Source organism: Salvelinus fontinalis, chromosome 11 (assembly GCF_029448725.1).
Source record: "Salvelinus fontinalis isolate EN_2023a chromosome 11, ASM2944872v1, whole genome shotgun sequence".
NCBI lineage: Eukaryota > Metazoa > Chordata > Actinopteri > Salmoniformes > Salmonidae > Salvelinus > Salvelinus fontinalis.
Window position 1 is genome coordinate 59,420,839 of NC_074675.1, and position 23,108 is coordinate 59,443,946.

Genomic DNA, 23,108 nt, shown 5'->3' on the forward strand with positions numbered 1-23,108 from the left:
TAACCATTCGGATGGTGGTAGACTATAACAGTTATTCATTCAGACCCATAACCATTCGGATGGTGGTAGACTATAGCAGTTATTCATTCAGACCCATAACCATTCAGATGGTGGTAGACTATAGTAGTTATTAATTCAGACCCATAACCATTCAGATGGTGGTAGACTATAGCAGTTATTCATTCAGACCCATAACCATTCAGATGGTGGTAGACTATAACAGTTATTCATTCAGACCCATAACCATTCGGATGGTGGTAGACTATAGCAGTTATTCATTCAGACCCATAACCATTCAGATGGTGGTAGACTATAGCAGTTATTCATTCAGACCCATAACCATTCAGATGGTGGTAGACTATAACAGTTATTCATTCAGACCCATAACCATTCGGATGGTGGTAGACTATAGTAGTTATTAATTCAGACCCATAACCATTCAGATGGTGGTAGACTATAGCAGTTATTCATTCAGACCCATAACCATTCAGATGGTGGTAGACTATAACAGTTATTCATTCAGACCCATAACCATTCGGATGGTGGTAGACTATAGCAGTTATTCATTCAGACCCATAACCATTCAGATGGTGGTAGACTATAGCAGTTATTCATTCAGACCCATAACCATTCAGATGGTGGTAGACTATAACAGTTATTCATTCAGACCCATAACCATTCGGATGGTGGTAGACTATAGCAGTTATTCATTCAGACCCATAACCATTCAGATGGTGGTAGACTATAGCAGTTATTCATTCAGACCCATAACCATTCAGATGGTGGTAGACTATAACAGTTATTCATTCAGACCCATAACCATTCAGATGGTGGTAGACTATAACAGTTATGTGGGTATTTTATCCTCTACCTCTTCCCTCTCTCTCATTCTCTCCCTATTTCCCCCACTGTCTCCATATTCCTCTTCTTTCTGTCTGTGTCCCACACCTTCGTTCTCTCATCCCCCCTGTCCTCCCCCTCTAGTTGATCAGTGGGTTCAGTGTAGTAGGTCTGTCTGTGGGAAATGGAGGAGAGTGGAGAGACACGTTGACCTGGCTGCCCTTCCCAGCGACTGGACCTGTATACATGACACAGGTACACACACATCACCACACAAGGATTCAGCCTCTCCTTACACTCAGCATCAGAAAATGTTGACATTGAACCAATGACATTGGGTTGATTTGTCAACAAACATGAATTCAATCAAAAAAAGTCACAATGTCATTGGATTTAAAAAAAATATATATGATGACTTTTTGCAAATCTGATATGTTTCCCAAGTGTATTCAACATCATCACATGAATTTTTGCCCAGTGGGTATTTAATGTGTGTTTGTGTAGGCCCTGGTCTCTGTGAGGCTGCGGAGGACAGCTGGTCGGAACAAGAGTGTGATGTCATCAACAGCAGTCTGGTTCCTGGGTCTCTGGTCTGGGCTCAACAGATTGGATATCCTTGGTACACTACGCACACATTCTGAACACTATCCACACAATTAAAAAAAAATATTTGTTTAACTTGGCAAGTCAGTTAAGAACAAATTCTTATTTTCAATGACGGCCTACTGGGGAACAGTGGGTTAACTGCCTTGTTCAGGGGCGGAACGACAGATTTGTACCTTGTCAGCTCGGGGATTTGATCTTGCAACCTTTCGGTTACTAGTCCAACGCTCTGACCACTAGGCTACCCTGCCTCCACTATCCACACACACATACTGAACACTATCCACACACACATACAAAGACACCCCTCCAAATTAGGCGATTCAGCTATTTCAGCCACACCAGTTGCTGACAGGTGTATAAAATCAAACACACAGCCATGCAATCTCCATAGACAAACATTGTCAGTAGAATGGCCTTACTGAAGAGATAAGTGACTTTCAACGTGTCACCGTCATAGGATGCCACCTTTCCAACAAGTCAGTTCGTCAAATTTCTGCCCTGCTAGAGCTTCCCCAAGCAACTAAGTGCTGTTTTTGTGAAGTGGAAACGTCTAGGAGCAACAACGGCTCAGCAGCGAAGTGGTAGGCCACACAATCTCACAGAACGGGAACGCAGAGTGCAAAAATCGTTGGTTCTCGGTTGCAACACTCACTGCAGAGTTCTAAACTGCCTCTGGAAGCAACGTCAGCACAATAACTGTTTGTCGGGAGTTTCATGAAATGGATTTTCAAGCCTAACATCACTATGCTCAATGCTAAGCGTCAGCTGGAGTGGTGTAAGGCTCGCCGCCATTGGACTGGAGCAGTGGAAACCTGTTCTCTGGAGTGATGAATCACGCTTCACCATCTGGCAGTCCAACAGACTAATCTGGGTTAGAAGGATGCCAGGAGAACGCTACCTGCCCCAATGTATAGTGCCAACTGTAAAGTTTGGTGGAGGACTAATGGTCTGGGGCTGTTTTTCATGGTTTGGGCCCCTTAGTTCCAGTGAAGGGAAATCTTAACAGCATATAAAGACATTCTAGACGAGTTTGGAGAAGGCCCTTTCCTGTTTCAGCATGACAATGCCCCCGTGCACAAAACAAGGTCCATACAGAAATGGTTTGTAGAGATCAGTGTGGAAGAACTTGACTTGCCTGCACAGAGCCCTGACTTCAACCCCATTGAACACCTTTGGGATGAAAATCAAATCAAATCAAATTTTATTAGTCACATACACATGGTTAGCAGATGTTAATGCGAGTGTAGCGAAATGCTTGTGCTTCTAGTTCCGACAATGCAGTAATAACCAACAAGTAATCTAACCTAACAATTCCACAACTACTACCTTATACACACACAAGTGTAAAGGGATAAAGAATATGTACATAAAGATATATGAATGAGTGATGGTACAGAACGGCATAGGCAAGATGCAGTAGATGGTATAGAGTACGGTATATACATATGAGATGAGTACTGTAGGGTATGCAAACATAAAGTGGCATAGTTTAAAGTGGCTAAATTGAATTGGAACACCGACTGCAAGCCAGGCCTAATCGCCCAACATCAGTGCCCGACCTCACTAATGCTCTTGTGGCTGAATTGAAGCAAGTCCCCGCAGCAATGTTCCAACATCTAGTGGAAAGCCTTCCCAGAAGAGTGGAGGCTGTTATAGCAGCAATGTTCCAACATCTAGTGGAAAGCCTTCCCAGAAGAGTGGAGGCTGTTATAGCAGCAATGTTCCAACATCTAGTGGAAAGCCTTCCCAGAAGAGTGGAGGCTGTTATAGCAGCAATGTTCCAACATCTAGTGGAAAGCCTTCCCAGAAGACTGGAGGCTGTTATAGCAGCAATGTTCCAACATCTAGTGGAAAGCCTTCCCAGAAGACTGGAGGCTGTTATAGCAGCAATGTTCCAACATCTAGTGGAAAGCCTTCCCAGAAGACTGGAGGCTGTTATAGCAGCAATGTTCCAACATCTAGTGGAAAGCTTTCCCAGAAGAGTGGAGGCTGTTATAGCAGCAATGTTCCAACATCTAGTGGAAAGCCTTCCCAGAAGAGTGGAGGCTGTTACAGCAGCAATGTTCCAACATCTAGGGGAAAGCCTTCCCAGAAGAGTGGAGGCTGTTATAGCAGCAATGTTCCAACATCTAGTGGAAAGCCTTCCCAGAAGAGTGGAGGCTGTTATAGCAGCAATGTTCCAACATCTAGTGGAAAGCCTTCCCAGAAGAGTGGAGGCTGTTATAGCAGCAAAGGGGGGACCAACTCCACATTAATGACCATGATTTTGGAATGAGATGTTGGACGAGCAGGTGTCCACATGGTGTTGGTCATGGAGTGTACTTAACACACTAATGCTGCAATGCCATCATATTCCCATTGTAATATAATTTAGACTAAACCCTCATTAGCCGCCAGGTGTTAATGCAGAATTCTGTGTTTTTCATGCAGGGAAAAAATATCAAACGAATCAGAAATACCTTGCTACGTTTTGAAAACGCAGATCTAAAAATGCTTCTTATTGTAATTTGTGCTCGGCTTCAGACTAATTTAGTGCTTTGGTTGCATTCCTCCACTCGGATGAGAAATCTTTGCTCATTGTCAGATCAATAAAATTCCTTAATTCACAAATGGATATTCTATCAGCAGACAGAACTCTGATGTTTAGCTACTTCTCTCATATACTTTTCTCCGGTAAAATTAACTTCAATGCTAAACATTATAAATATGATGGCTACATTCCTTCTCTGCTAAACATTAGAAATATGATGGCTACATTCCTTCTCTGCTAAACATTAGAAATATGATGGCTACATTCCTTCTATGCTAAACATTATAAATATGATGGCTACATTCCTTCAATGCTAAACATTATAAATATGATGGCTACATTCCTTCAATGCTAAACATTATAAATATGATGGCTACATTCCTTCAATGCTAAACATTATAAATATGATGGCTACATTCCTTCAATGCTAAACATTATAAATATGATGGCTACATTCCTTCTCTGCTAAACATTAGAAATATGATGGCTACATTCCTTCTCTGCTAAACATTAGAAATATGATGGCTACATTCCTTCTATGCTAAACATTATAAATATGATGGCTACATTCCTTCAATGCTAAACATTATAAATATGATGGCTACATTCCTTCAATGCTAAACATTATAAATATGATGGCTACATTCCTTCAATGCTAAACATTATAAATATGATGGCTACATTCCTTCAATGCTAAACATTATAAATATGATGGCTACATTCCTTCTCTGCTAAACATTAGAAATATGATGGCTACATTCCTTCTATGCTAAACATTATAAATATGATGGCTACATTCCTTCTATGCTAAACATTATAAATATGATGGCTACATTCCTTCAATGCTAAACATTATAAATATGATGGCTACATTCCTTCTCTGCTAAACATTAGAAATATGATGGCTACATTCCTTCTATGCTAAACATTATAAATATGATGGCTACATTCCTTCAATGCTAAACATTATAAATATGATGGCTACATTCCTTCAATGCTAAACATTATAAATATGATGGCTACATTCCTTCAATGCTAAACATTATAAATATGATGGCTACATTCCTTCAATGCTAAACATTAGACATATGATGGCTACATTCCTTCAATGCTAAACATTATAAATATGATGGCTACATTCCTTCAATGCTAAACATTATAAATATGATGGCTACATTCCTTCAATGCTAAACATTATAAATATGATGGCTACATTCCTTCAATGCTAAACATTAGACATATGATGGCTACATTCCTTCAATGCTAAACATTAGACATATGATGGCTACATTCCTTCTATGCTAAACATTAGACATATGATGGCTACATTCCTTCTATGCTAAACATTAGACATATGATGGCTACATTCCTTCAATGCTAAACATTAGACATATGATGGCTACATTCCTTCAATGCTAAACATTAGACATATGATGGCTACATTCCTTCTATGCTAAACATTAGACATATGATGGCTACATTCCTTCTATGCTAAACATTATAAATATGATGGCCATGCATGATTTTTTTTTTTTATACCTTGCTTTCTCATTGTAAGCTCATTAACATTTAAATGTGTCAACATTTTTGTGGCTTCCAGCCAAACAGCCACTGATTAAGCTATTTTTGGTGAAAGTGGTGCAGTGATGTATTTTGTGTGAAGGGAAACTATAGCTGCTGTAAACTATAACTATACCCTGATCACTCCATTGAATCAAAACAACACTGTTGACGTCAATATGAAATGCAGGTGAAATGGTTAAAAAACACAGATTCTTTGATGGTCTTCCTTTTCAAAATGCTGATTTCTGGAAGCTAATGCGACCTCTAGCCTCAATTTAGGATGAATGGACAAACTAGGAAAGTCTATATAACACTGCTGTATAACCCATGAATAACCACTGTCCTGTCCTCCACTGATTGTATTGACAATGTGTTATTGATTAATTGATCCAGGTGGCCGGCGATAGTGGAGAGAGATCCAGACACCAAGACCTTCTGCCAGTTCAACAGGAATACTGACCTGTACCCTGTAAGATACACACTAACCTGTACCCTGTAAGATACACCCTGACCTGTACCCTGATAGATACACACTGACCTGTACCCTGTTAAATACACACTGACCTGTACCCTGACCTGTACCCTGTAAGATACACACTAACCTGTACCCTGTTAGATACACACTGACCTGTACCCTGTAAGATACACACTAACCTGTACCCTGTAAGATACACCCTGACCTGTACCCTGATAGATACACACTGACCTGTACCCTGACCTGTACCCTGTTAGATACACACTGACCTGTACCCTGTAAGATACACATTAACCTGTACCTTGATAGATACACACTGACCTGTACCCTGTTAGATACACACTGACCTGTACCCTGTAAGATACACACTGACCTGTACCCTGTTAGATACACACTAACCTGTACCCTGTAAGATACACATTAACCTGTACCTTGATAGATACACACTGACCTGTACCCTGTTAGATACACACTGACCTGTACCCTGTAAGATACACATTAACCTGTACCTTGATAGATACACACTAACCTGTACCCTGTAAGATACACCCTGACCTGTACCCTGATAGATACACACTGACCTGTACCCTGTTAAATACACACTGACCTGTACCCTGACCTGTACCCTGTAAGATACACACTAACCTGTACCCTGTTAGATACACACTGACCTGTACCCTGTAAGATACACACTAACCTGTACCCTGTAAGATACACCCTGACCTGTACCCTGATAGATACACACTGACCTGTACCCTGACCTGTACCCTGTTAGATACACACTGACCTGTACCCTGTAAGATACACATTAACCTGTACCCTGATAGATACACACTGACCTGTACCCTGACCTGTACCCTGTTAGATACACACTGACCTGTACCCTGTAAGATACACATTAACCTGTACCCTGATAGATACACACTGACCTGTACCCTGTTAGATACACACTGACCTGTACCCTGTAAGATACACACTGACCTGTACCCTGTTAGATACACACTGACCTGTACCCTGTTAGATACACACTGACCTGTACCCTGTTAGATACACACTGACCTGTACCCTGTTAGATACACACTGACCTGTACCCTGTTAGATACACACTGACCTGTACCCTGTTAGATACACACTGACCTGTACCCTGTTAGATACACCTTGACCTGTACCCTGTTAGATACACACTGACCTGTACCCTGTTAGATACACACTGACCTGTACCCTGTTAGATACACACTGACCTGTACCCTGTAAGATACACACTAACCTGTACCCTGTAAGATACACACTGACCTGTACCCTGTTAGATACACACTGACCTGTACCCTGTTAGATACACACTGACCTGTACCCTGTTAGATACACACTGACCTGTACCCTGTTAGATACACACTGACCTGTACCCTGTTAGATACACACTGACCTGTACCCTGTTAGATACACACTGACCTGTACCCTGTAAGATACACACTGACCTGTACCCTGTTAGATACACACTGACCTGTACCCTGTTAGATACACACTGACCTGTACCCTGTAAGATACACACTGACCTGTACCCTGATAGATACACACTGACCTGTACCCTGTTAGATACACACTGACCTGTACCCTGTTAGATACACACTGACCTGTACCCTGTAAGATACACACTAACCTGTACCCTGTAAGATACACCTTGACCTGTACCCTGTTAGATACACCTTGACCTGTACCCTGTTAGATACACCTTGACCTGTACCCTGTTAGATACACACTGACCTGTACCCTGTTAGATACACACTGACCTGTACCCTGTAAGATACACACTGACCTGTACCCTGTTAGATACACACTGACCTGTACCCTGTTAGATACACACTGACCTGTACCCTGTTAGATACACACTGACCTGTACCCTGTTAGATACACCTTGACCTGTACCCTGTTAGATACACACTGACCTGTACCCTGTAAGATACACACTGACCTGTACCCTGTTAGATACACACTGACCTGTACCCTGTTAGATACACACTGACCTGTACCCTGTTAGATACACACTGACCTGTACCCTGTTAGATACACACTGACCTGTACCCTGTTAGATACACACTGACCTGTACCCTGTTAGATACACACTGACCTGTACCCTGATAGATACACACTGACCTGTACCCTGTTAGATACACACTGACCTGTACCCTGTAAGATACACACTAACCTGTACCCTGTAAGATACACACTGACCTGTACCCTGTTAGATACACACTGACCTGTACCCTGATAGATACACACTAACCTTTACCCTGTAAGATACACACTGACCTGTACCCTGTTAGATACACACTAACCTGTACCCTGATAGATACACACTGACCTGTACCCTGTAAGATACACACTGACCTGTACCCTGTTAGATACACACTGACCTGTACCCTGTTAGATACACACTGACCTGTACCCTGTTAGATACACACTGACCTGTACCCTGTAAGATACACACTGACCTGTACCCTGTTAGATACACACTGACCTGTACCCTGTAAGATACACACTGACCTGTACCCTGTAAGATACACACTGACCTGTACCCTGTTAGATACACACTGACCTGTACCCTGTTAGATACACACTGACCTGTACCCTGTTAGATACACACTGACCTGTACCCTGTTAGATACACACTAACCTGTACCCTGTAAGATACACACTAACCTGTACCCTGTTAGATACACACTGACCTGTACCCTGTAAGATACACACTGACCTGTACCCTGTTAGATACACACTGACCTGTACCCTGTAAGATACACACTGACCTGTACCCTGATAGATACACCTTGACCTGTACCCTGTAAGATACACACTGACCTGTACCCTGTTAGATACACACTGACCTGTACCCTGTTAGATACACACTGACCTGTACCCTGTTAGATACACACTGACCTGTACCCTGTTAGATACACACTGACCTGTACCCTGTTAGATACACACTGACCTGTACCCTGTTAGATACACACTGACCTGTACCCTGTTAGATACACACTGACCTGTACCCTGTTAGATACACACTGACCTGTACCCTGTTAGATACACACTGACCTGTACCCTGTTAGATACACACTGACCTGTACCCTGTTAGATACACACTGACCTGTACCCTGTTAGATACACACTGACCTGTACCCTGTTAGATACACACTGACCTGTACCCTGTTAGATACACACTGACCTGTACCCTGTTAGATACACACTGACCTGTACCCTGTTAGATACACACTGACCTGTACCCTGTTAGATACACACTGACCTGTACCCTGTTAGATACACACTGACCTGTACCCTGTTAGATACACACTGACCTGTACCCTGTTAGATACACACTAACCTGTACCCTGTTAGATACACACTGACCTGTACCCTGTTAGATACACACTGACCTGTACCCTGTTAGATACACACTGACCTGTACCCTGTTAGATACACACTGACCTGTACCCTGTTAGATACACACTGACCTGTACCCTGTTAGATACACACTGACCTGTACCCTGTTAGATACACACTGACCTGTACCCTGTTAGATACACACTGACCTGTACCCTGTTAGATACACACTGACCTGTACCCTGTTAGATACACACTGACCTGTACCCTGTTAGATACACACTAACCTGTACCCTGTTAGATACACACTGACCTGTACCCTGTTAGATACACACTGACCTGTACCCTGTTAGATACACACTGACCTGTACCCTGTTAGATACACACTAACCTGTACCCTGTTAGATACACACTGACCTGTACCCTGTTAGATACACACTGACCTGTACCCTGTTAGATACACACTGACCTGTACCCTGTTAGATACACACTGACCTGTACCCTGTTAGATACACACTGACCTGTACCCTGTTAGATACACACTGACCTGTACCCTGTTAGATACACACTGACCTGTACCCTGTTAGATACACACTGACCTGTACCCTGTTAGATACACACTGACCTGTACCCTGTTAGATACACACTGACCTGTACCCTGTTAGATACACACTGACCTGTACCCTGTTAGATACACACTGACCTGTACCCTGTTAGATACACACTAACCTGTACCCTGTTAGATACACACTGACCTGTACCCTGTTAGATACACACTGACCTGTACCCTGTTAGATACACACTGACCTGTACCCTGTTAGATACACACTGACCTGTACCCTGTTAGATACACACTGACATGTACCCTGTTAGATACACACTGACCTGTACCCTGTTAGATACACACTGACCTGTACCCTGTTAGATACACACTGACCTGTACCCTGTTAGATACACACTGACCTGTACCCTGTTAGATACACACTGACCTGTACCCTGTTAGATACACACTGACCTGTACCCTGTTAGATACACACTGACCTGTACCCTGTTAGATACACACTGACCTGTACCCTGTTAGATACACACTGACCTGTACCCTGTTAGATACACACTGACCTGTACCCTGTTAGATACACACTGACCTGTACCCTGTTAGATACACACTGACCTGTACCCTGTTAGATACACACTGACCTGTACCCTGTTAGATACACACTGACCTGTACCCTGTTAGATACACACTGACCTGTACCCTGTTAGATACACACTGACCTGTACCCTGTTAGATACACACTGACCTGTACCCTGTTAGATACACACTGACCTGTACCCTGTTAGATACACACTGACCTGTACCCTGTTAGATACACACTGACCTGTACCCTGTTAGATACACACTGACCTGTACCCTGTTAGATACACACTGACCTGTACCCTGTTAGATACACACTGACCTGTACCCTGTTAGATACACACTGACCTGTACCCTGTTAGATACACACTGACCTGTACCCTGTTAGATACACACTGACCTGTACCCTGTTAGATACACACTGACCTGTACCCTGTTAGATACACACTGACCTGTACCCTGTTAGATACACACTGACCTGTACCCTGTTAGATACACACTGACCTGTACCCTGTTAGATACACACTGACCTGTACCCTGTTAGATACACACTGACCTGTACCCTGTTAGATACACACTAACCTGTACCCTGTTAGATACACCCTGACCTGTACCCTGTTAGATACACACTGACCTGTACCCTGTTAGATACACACTGACCTGTACCCTGTTAGATACACACTGACCTGTACCCTGTTAGATACACACTGACCTGTACCCTGTTAGATACACACTGACCTGTACCCTGTTAGATACACACTGACCTGTACCCTGTTAGATACACACTGACCTGTACCCTGTTAGATACACACTGACCTGTACCCTGTTAGATACACACTGACCTGTACCCTGTTAGATACACACTGACCTGTACCCTGTTAGATACACACTGACCTGTACCCTGTTAGATACACACTGACCTGTACCCTGTTAGATACACACTGACCTGTACCCTGTTAGATACACACTGACCTGTACCCTGTTAGATACACACTGACCTGTACCCTGTTAGATACACACTGACCTGTACCCTGTTAGATACACACTGACCTGTACCCTGTTAGATACACACTGACCTGTACCCTGTTAGATACACACTGACCTGTACCCTGTTAGATACACACTGACCTGTACCCTGTTAGATACACACTGACCTGTACCCTGTTAGATACACACTGACCTGTACCCTGTTAGATACACACTGACCTGTACCCTGTTAGATACACACTGACCTGTACCCTGTTAGATACACACTGACCTGTACCCTGTTAGATACACACTGACCTGTACCCTGTTAGATACACACTGACCTGTACCCTGTTAGATACACACTGACCTGTACCCTGTTAGATACACACTGACCTGTACCCTGTTAGATACACACTGACCTGTACCCTGTTAGATACACACTGACCTGTACCCTGTTAGATACACACTGACCTGTACCCTGTTAGATACACACTGACCTGTACCCTGTTAGATACACACTGACCTGTACCCTGTTAGATACACACTGACCTGTACCCTGTTAGATACACACTGACCTGTACCCTGTTAGATACACACTGACCTGTACCCTGTTAGATACACACTGACCTGTACCCTGTTAGATACACACTGACCTGTACCCTGTTAGATACACACTGACCTGTACCCTGTTAGATACACACTGACCTGTACCCTGTTAGATACACACTGACCTGTACCCTGTTAGATACACACTGACCTGTACCCTGTTAGATACACACTGACCTGTACCCTGTTAGATACACACTGACCTGTACCCTGTTAGATACACACTGACCTGTACCCTGTTAGATACACACTGACCTGTACCCTGTTAGATACACACTGACCTGTACCCTGTTAGATACACACTGACCTGTACCCTGTTAGATACACACTGACCTGTACCCTGTTAGATACACACTGACCTGTACCCTGTTAGATACACACTGACCTGTACCCTGTTAGATACACACTGACCTGTACCCTGTTAGATACACACTGACCTGTACCCTGTTAGATACACACTGACCTGTACCCTGTTAGATACACACTGACCTGTACCCTGTTAGATACACACTGACCTGTACCCTGTTAGATACACACTGACCTGTACCCTGTTAGATACACACTGACCTGTACCCTGTTAGATACACACTGACCTGTACCCTGTTAGATACACACTGACCTGTACCCTGTTAGATACACACTGACCTGTACCCTGTTAGATACACACTGACCTGTACCCTGTTAGATACACACTGACCTGTACCCTGTTAGATACACACTGACCTGTACCCTGTTAGATACACACTGACCTGTACCCTGTTAGATACACACTGACCTGTACCCTGTTAGATACACACTGACCTGTACCCTGTTAGATACACACTGACCTGTACCCTGTTAGATACACACTGACCTGTACCCTGTTAGATACACACTGACCTGTACCCTGTTAGATACACACTGACCTGTACCCTGTTAGATACACACTGACCTGTACCCTGTTAGATACACACTGACCTGTACCCTGTTAGATACACACTGACCTGTACCCTGTTAGATACACACTGACCTGTACCCTGTTAGATACACACTGACCTGTACCCTGTTAGATACACACTGACCTGTACCCTGTTAGATACACACTGACCTGTACCCTGTTAGATACACACTGACCTGTACCCTGTTAGATACACACTGACCTGTACCCTGTTAGATACACACTGACCTGTACCCTGTTAGATACACACTGACCTGTACCCTGTTAGATACACACTGACCTGTACCCTGTTAGATACACACTGACCTGTACCCTGTTAGATACACACTGACCTGTACCCTGTTAGATACACACTGACCTGTACCCTGTTAGATACACACTGACCTGTACCCTGTTAGATACACACTGACCTGTACCCTGTTAGATACACACTGACCTGTACCCTGTTAGATACACACTGACCTGTACCCTGTTAGATACACACTGACCTGTACCCTGTTAGATACACACTGACCTGTACCCTGTTAGATACACACTGACCTGTACCCTGTTAGATACACACTGACCTGTACCCTGTTAGATACACACTGACCTGTACCCTGTTAGATACACACTGACCTGTACCCTGTTAGATACACACTGACCTGTACCCTGTTAGATACACACTGACCTGTACCCTGTTAGATACACACTGACCTGTACCCTGTTAGATACACACTGACCTGTACCCTGTTAGATACACACTGACCTGTACCCTGTTAGATACACACTGACCTGTACCCTGTTAGATACACACTGACCTGTACCCTGTTAGATACACACTGACCTGTACCCTGTTAGATACACACTGACCTGTACCCTGTTAGATACACACTGACCTGTACCCTGTTAGATACACACTGACCTGTACCCTGTTAGATACACACTGACCTGTACCCTGTTAGATACACACTGACCTGTACCCTGTTAGATACACACTGACCTGTACCCTGTTAGATACACACTGACCTGTACCCTGTTAGATACACACTGACCTGTACCCTGTTAGATACACACTGACCTGTACCCTGTTAGATACACACTGACCTGTACCCTGTTAGATACACACTGACCTGTACCCTGTTAGATACACACTGACCTGTACCCTGTTAGATACACACTGACCTGTACCCTGTTAGATACACACTGACCTGTACCCTGTTAGATACACACTGACCTGTACCCTGTTAGATACACACTGACCTGTACCCTGTTAGATACACACTGACCTGTACCCTGTTAGATACACACTGACCTGTACCCTGTTAGATACACACTGACCTGTACCCTGTTAGATACACACTGACCTGTACCCTGTTAGATACACACTGACCTGTACCCTGTTAGATACACACTGACCTGTACCCTGTTAGATACACACTGACCTGTACCCTGTTAGATACACACTGACCTGTACCCTGTTAGATACACACTGACCTGTACCCTGTTAGATACACACTGACCTGTACCCTGTTAGATACACACTGACCTGTACCCTGTTAGATACACACTGACCTGTACCCTGTTAGATACACACTGACCTGTACCCTGTTAGATACACACTGACCTGTACCCTGTTAGATACACACTGACCTGTACCCTGTTAGATACACACTGACCTGTACCCTGTTAGATACACACTGACCTGTACCCTGTTAGATACACACTGACCTGTACCCTGTTAGATACACACTGACCTGTACCCTGTTAGATACACACTGACCTGTACCCTGTTAGATACACACTGACCTGTACCCTGTTAGATACACACTGACCTGTACCCTGTTAGATACACACTGACCTGTACCCTGTTAGATACACACTGACCTGTACCCTGTTAGATACACACTGACCTGTACCCTGTTAGATACACACTGACCTGTACCCTGTTAGATACACACTGACCTGTACCCTGTTAGATACACACTGACCTGTACCCTGTTAGATACACACTGACCTGTACCCTGTTAGATACACACTGACCTGTACCCTGTTAGATACACACTGACCTGTACCCTGTTAGATACACACTGACCTGTACCCTGTTAGATACACACTGACCTGTACCCTGTTAGATACACACTGACCTGTACCCTGTTAGATACACACTGACCTGTACCCTGTTAGATACACACTGACCTGTACCCTGTTAGATACACACTGACCTGTACCCTGTTAGATACACACTGACCTGTACCCTGTTAGATACACACTGACCTGTACCCTGTTAGATACACACTGACCTGTACCCTGTTAGATACACACTGACCTGTACCCTGTTAGATACACACTGACCTGTACCCTGTTAGATACACACTGACCTGTACCCTGTTAGATACACACTGACCTGTACCCTGTTAGATACACACTGACCTGTACCCTGTTAGATACACACTGACCTGTACCCTGTTAGATACACACTGACCTGTACCCTGTTAGATACACACTGACCTGTACCCTGTTAGATACACACTGACCTGTACCCTGTTAGATACACACTGACCTGTACCCTGTTAGATACACACTGACCTGTACCCTGTTAGATACACACTGACCTGTACCCTGTTAGATACACACTGACCTGTACCCTGTTAGATACACACTGACCTGTACCCTGTTAGATACACACTGACCTGTACCCTGTTAGATACACACTGACCTGTACCCTGTTAGATACACACTGACCTGTACCCTGTTAGATACACACTGACCTGTACCCTGTTAGATACACACTGACCTGTACCCTGTTAGATACACACTGACCTGTACCCTGTTAGATACACACTGACCTGTACCCTGTTAGATACACACTGACCTGTACCCTGTTAGATACACACTGACCTGTACCCTGTTAGATACACACTGACCTGTACCCTGTTAGATACACACTGACCTGTACCCTGTTAGATACACACTGACCTGTACCCTGTTAGATACACACTGACCTGTACCCTGTTAGATACACACTGACCTGTACCCTGTTAGATACACACTGACCTGTACCCTGTTAGATACACACTGACCTGTACCCTGTTAGATACACACTGACCTGTACCCTGTTAGATACACACTGACCTGTACCCTGTTAGATACACACTGACCTGTACCCTGTTAGATACACACTGACCTGTACCCTGTTAGATACACACTGACCTGTACCCTGTTAGATACACACTGACCTGTACCCTGTTAGATACACACTGACCTGTACCCTGTTAGATACACACTGACCTGTACCCTGTTAGATACACACTGACCTGTACCCTGTTAGATACACACTGACCTGTACCCTGTTAGATACACACTGACCTGTACCCTGTTAGATACACACTGACCTGTACCCTGTTAGATACACACTGACCTGTACCCTGTTAGATACACACTGACCTGTACCCTGTTAGATACACACTGACCTGTACCCTGTTAGATACACACTGACCTGTACCCTGTTAGATACACACTGACCTGTACCCTGTTAGATACACACTGACCTGTACCCTGTTAGATACACACTGACCTGTACCCTGTTAGATACACACTGACCTGTACCCTGTTAGATACACACTGACCTGTACCCTGTTAGATACACACTGACCTGTACCCTGTTAGATACACACTGACCTGTACCCTGTTAGATACACACTGACCTGTACCCTGTTAGATACACACTGACCTGTACCCTGTTAGATACACACTGACCTGTACCCTGTTAGATACACACTGACCTGTACCCTGTTAGATACACACTGACCTGTACCCTGTTAGATACACACTGACCTGTACCCTGTTAGATACACACTGACCTGTACCCTGTTAGATACACACTGACCTGTACCCTGTTAGATACACACTGACCTGTACCCTGTTAGATACACACTGACCTGTACCCTGTTAGATACACACTGACCTGTACCCTGTTAGATACACACTGACCTGTACCCTGTTAGATACACACTGACCTGTACCCTGTTAGATACACACTGACCTGTACCCTGTTAGATACACACTGACCTGTACCCTGTTAGATACACACTGACCTGTACCCTGTTAGATACACACTGACCTGTACCCTGTTAGATACACACTGACCTGTACCCTGTTAGATACACACTGACCTGTACCCTGTTAGATACACACTGACCTGTACCCTGTTAGATACACACTGACCTGTACCCTGTTAGATACACACTGACCTGTACCCTGTTAGATACACACTGACCTGTACCCTGTTAGATACACACTGACCTGTACCCTGTTAGATACACACTGACCTGTACCCTGTTAGATACACACTGACCTGTACCCTGTTAGATACACACTGACCTGTACCCTGTTAGATACACACTGACCTGTACCCTGTTAGATACACACTGACCTGTACCCTGTTAGATACACACTGACCTGTACCCTGTTAGATACACACTGACCTGTACCCTGTTAGATACACACTGACCTGTACCCTGTTAGATACACACTGACCTGTACCCTGTTAGATACACACTGACCTGTACCCTGTTAGATACACACTGACCTGTACCCTGTTAGATACACACTGACCTGTACCCTGTTAGATACACACTGACCTGTACCCTGTTAGATACACACTGACCTGTACCCTGTTAGATACACACTGACCTGTACCCTGTTAGATACACACTGACCTGTACCCTGTTAGATACACACTGACCTGTACCCTGTTAGATACACACTGACCTGTACCCTGTTAGATACACACTGACCTGTACCCTGTTAGATACACACTGACCTGTACCCTGTTAGATACACACTGACCTGTACCCTGTTAGATACACACTGACCTGTACCCTGTTAGATACACACTGACCTGTACCCTGTTAGATACACACTGACCTGTACCCTGTTAGATACACACTGACCTGTACCCTGTTAGATACACACTGACCTGTACCCTGTTAGATACACACTGACCTGTACCCTGTTAGATACACACTGACCTGTACCCTGTTAGATACACACTGACCTGTACCCTGTTAGATACACACTGACCTGTACCCTGTTAGATACACACTGACCTGTACCCTGTTAGATACACACTGACCTGTACCCTGTTAGATACACACTGACCTGTACCCTGTTAGATACACACTGACCTGTACCCTGTTAGATACACACTGACCTGTACCCTGTTAGATACACACTGACCTGTACCCTGTTAGATACACACTGACCTGTACCCTGTTAGATACACACTGACCTGTACCCTGTTAGATACACACTGACCTGTACCCTGTTAGATACACACTGACCTGTACCCTGTTAGATACACACTGACCTGTACCCTGTTAGATACACACTGACCTGTACCCTGTTAGATACACACTGACCTGTACCCTGTTAGATACACACTGACCTGTACCCTGTTAGATACACACTGACCTGTACCCTGTTAGATACACACTGACCTGTACCCTGTTAGATACACACTGACCTGTACCCTGTTAGATACACACTGACCTGTACCCTGTTAGATACACACTGACCTGTACCCTGTTAGATACACACTGACCTGTACCCTGTTAGATACACACTGACCTGTACCCTGTTAGATACACACTGACCTGTACCCTGTTAGATACACACTGACCTGTACCCTGTTAGATACACACTGACCTGTACCCTGTTAGATACACACTGACCTGTACCCTGTTAGATACACACTGACCTGTACCCTGTTAGATACACACTGACCTGTACCCTGTTAGATACACACTGACCTGTACCCTGTTAGATACACACTGACCTGTACCCTGTTAGATACACACTGACCTGTACCCTGTTAGATACACACTGACCTGTACCCTGTTAGATACACACTGACCTGTACCCTGTTAGATACACACTGACCTGTACCCTGTTAGATACACACTGACCTGTACCCTGTTAGATACACACTGACCTGTACCCTGTTAGATACACACTGACCTGTACCCTGTTAGATACACACTGACCTGTACCCTGTTAGATACACACTGACCTGTACCCTGTTAGATACACACTGACCTGTACCCTGTTAGATACACACTGACCTGTACCCTGTTAGATACACACTGACCTGTACCCTGTTAGATACACACTGACCTGTACCCTGTTAGATACACACTGACCTGTACCCTGTTAGATACACACTGACCTGTACCCTGTTAGATACACACTGACCTGTACCCTGTTAGATACACACTGACCTGTACCCTGTTAGATACACACTGACCTGTACCCTGTTAGATACACACTGACCTGTACCCTGTTAGATACACACTGACCTGTACCCTGTTAGATACACACTGACCTGTACCCTGTTAGATACACACTGACCTGTACCCTGTTAGATACACACTGACCTGTACCCTGTTAGATACACACTGACCTGTACCCTGTTAGATACACACTGACCTGTACCCTGTTAGATACACACTGACCTGTACCCTGTTAGATACACACTGACCTGTACCCTGTTAGATACACACTGACCTGTACCCTGTTAGATACACACTGACCTGTACCCTGTTAGATACACACTGACCTGTACCCTGTTAGATACACACTGACCTGTACCCTGTTAGATACACACTGACCTGTACCCTGTTAGATACACACTGACCTGTACCCTGTTAGATACACACTGACCTGTACCCTGTTAGATACACACTGACCTGTACCCTGTTAGATACACACTGACCTGTACCCTGTTAGATACACACTGACCTGTACCCTGTTAGATACACACTGACCTGTACCCTGTTAGATACACACTGACCTGTACCCTGTTAGATACACACTGACCTGTACCCTGTTAGATACACACTGACCTGTACCCTGTTAGATACACACTGACCTGTACCCTGTTAGATACACACTGACCTGTACCCTGTTAGATACACACTGACCTGTACCCTGTTAGATACACACTGACCTGTACCCTGTTAGATACACACTGACCTGTACCCTGTTAGATACACACTGACCTGTACCCTGTTAGATACACACTGACCTGTACCCTGTTAGATACACACTGACCTGTACCCTGTTAGATACACACTGACCTGTACCCTGTTAGATACACACTGACCTGTACCCTGTTAGATACACACTGACCTGTACCCTGTTAGATACACACTGACCTGTACCCTGTTAGATACACACTGACCTGTACCCTGTTAGATACACACTGACCTGTACCCTGTTAGATACACACTGACCTGTACCCTGTTAGATACACACTGACCTGTACCCTGTTAGATACACACTGACCTGTACCCTGTTAGATACACACTGACCTGTACCCTGTTAGATACACACTGACCTGTACCCTGTTAGATACACACTGACCTGTACCCTGTTAGATACACACTGACCTGTACCCTGTTAGATACACACTGACCTGTACCCTGTTAGATACACACTGACCTGTACCCTGTTAGATACACACTGACCTGTACCCTGTTAGATACACACTGACCTGTACCCTGTTAGATACACACTGACCTGTACCCTGTTAGATACACACTGACCTGTACCCTGTTAGATACACACTGACCTGTACCCTGTTAGATACACACTGACCTGTACCCTGTTAGATACACACTGACCTGTACCCTGTTAGATACACACTGACCTGTACCCTGTTAGATACACACTGACCTGTACCCTGTTAGATACACACTGACCTGTACCCTGTTAGATACACACTGACCTGTACCCTGTTAGATACACACTGACCTGTACCCTGTTAGATACACACTGACCTGTACCCTGTTAGATACACACTGACCTGTACCCTGTTAGATACACACTGACCTGTACCCTGTTAGATACACACTGACCTGTACCCTGTTAGATACACACTGACCTGTACCCTGTTAGATACACACTGACCTGTACCCTGTTAGATACACACTGACCTGTACCCTGTTAGATACACACTGACCTGTACCCTGTTAGATACACACTGACCTGTACCCTGTTAGATACACACTGACCTGTACCCTGTTAGATACACACTGACCTGTACCCTGTTAGATACACACTGACCTGTACCCTGTTAGATACACACTGACCTGTACCCTGTTAGATACACACTGACCTGTACCCTGTTAGATACACACTGACCTGTACCCTGTTAGATACACACTGACCTGTACCCTGTTAGATACACACTGACCTGTACCCTGTTAGATACACACTGACCTGTACCCTGTTAGATACACACTGACCTGTACCCTGTTAGATACACACTGACCTGTACCCTGTTAGATACACACTGACCTGTACCCTGTTAGATACACACTGACCTGTACCCTGTTAGATACACACTGACCTGTACCCTGTTAGATACACACTGACCTGTACCCTGTTAGATACACACTGACCTGTACCCTGTTAGATACACACTGACCTGTACCCTGTTAGATACACACTGACCTGTACCCTGTTAGATACACACTGACCTGTACCCTGTTAGATACACACTGACCTGTACCCTGTTAGATACACACTGACCTGTACCCTGTTAGATACACACTGACCTGTACCCTGTTAGATACACACTGACCTGTACCCTGTTAGATACACACTGACCTGTACCCTGTTAGATACACACTGACCTGTACCCTGTTAGATACACACTGACCTGTACCCTGTTAGATACACACTGACCTGTACCCTGTTAGATACACACTGACCTGTACCCTGTTAGATACACACTGACCTGTACCCTGTTAGATACACACTGACCTGTACCCTGTTAGATACACACTGACCTGTACCCTGTTAGATACACACTGACCTGTACCCTGTTAGATACACACTGACCTGTACCCTGTTAGATACACACTGACCTGTACCCTGTTAGATACACACTGACCTGTACCCTGTTAGATACACACTAACCTGTACCCTGTTAGATACACACTAACCTGTACCCTGTTAGATACACCTTGACCTGTACCCTGTTAGATACACACTGACCTGTACCCTGTTAGATACACACTAACCTGTACCCTGTTAGATACACCCTGACCTGTACCCTGTTAGATACACACTGACCTGTACCCTGTTAGATACACACTGACCTGTACCCTGTTAGATACACACTGACCTGTACCCTGTTAGATACACACTGACCTGTACCCTGTTAGATACACACTGACCTGTACCCTGTTAGATACACACTGACCTGTACCCTGTTAGATACACACTGACCTGTACCCTGTTAGATACACACTGACCTGTACCCTGTTAGATACACACTGACCTGTACCCTGTTAGATACACACTGACCTGTACCCTGTTAGATACACACTGACCTGTACCCTGTTAGATACACACTGACCTGTACCCTGTTAGATACACACTGACCTGTACCCTGTTAGATACACACTGACCTGTACCCTGTTAGATACACACTGACCTGTACCCTGTTAGATACACACTGACCTGTACCCTGTTAGATACACACTGACCTGTACCCTGTTAGATACACACTGACCTGTACCCTGTTAGATACACACTGACCTGTACCCTGTTAGATACACACTGACCTGTACCCTGTTAGATACACACTGACCTGTACCCTGTTAGATACACACTGACCTGTACCCTGTTAGATACACACTGACCTGTACCCTGTTAGATACACACTGACCTGTACCCTGTTAGATACACACTGACCTGTACCCTGTTAGATACACACTGACCTGTACCCTGTTAGATACACACTGACCTGTACCCTGTTAGATACACACTGACCTGTACCCTGTTAGATACACACTGACCTGTACCCTGTTAGATACACACTAACCTGTACCCTGTTAGATACACACTGACCTGTACCCTGTTAGATACACACTGACCTGTACCCTGTTAGATACACACTGACCTGTACCCTGTTAGATACACACTAACCTGTACCCTGTTAGATACACACTGACCTGTACCCTGTTAGATACACACTGACCTGTACCCTGTTAGATACACACTGACCTGTACCCTGTTAGATACA

The 23,108-nt window shown here is 44.4% G+C and overlaps 1 protein-coding gene across 3 annotated transcripts in view; it reads left to right on the forward strand.

Annotated features, from left to right (window-relative positions):
- The window catches only part of LOC129866022 (zinc finger CW-type PWWP domain protein 1-like), a 72,061-nt gene that overhangs the window by 22,435 nt on the left and 26,518 nt on the right, over positions 1-23,108 (forward strand). For all 3 annotated transcript variants that reach the window (XM_055939159.1, XM_055939158.1, XM_055939157.1), the window contains exons 6-8: positions 985-1,095; positions 1,345-1,459; positions 5,933-6,008. In XM_055939159.1, the coding sequence (XP_055795134.1) occupies positions 985-1,095; positions 1,345-1,459; positions 5,933-6,008 (302 nt within the window). The remainder of the gene's footprint in view (positions 1-984; positions 1,096-1,344; positions 1,460-5,932; positions 6,009-23,108) is intronic.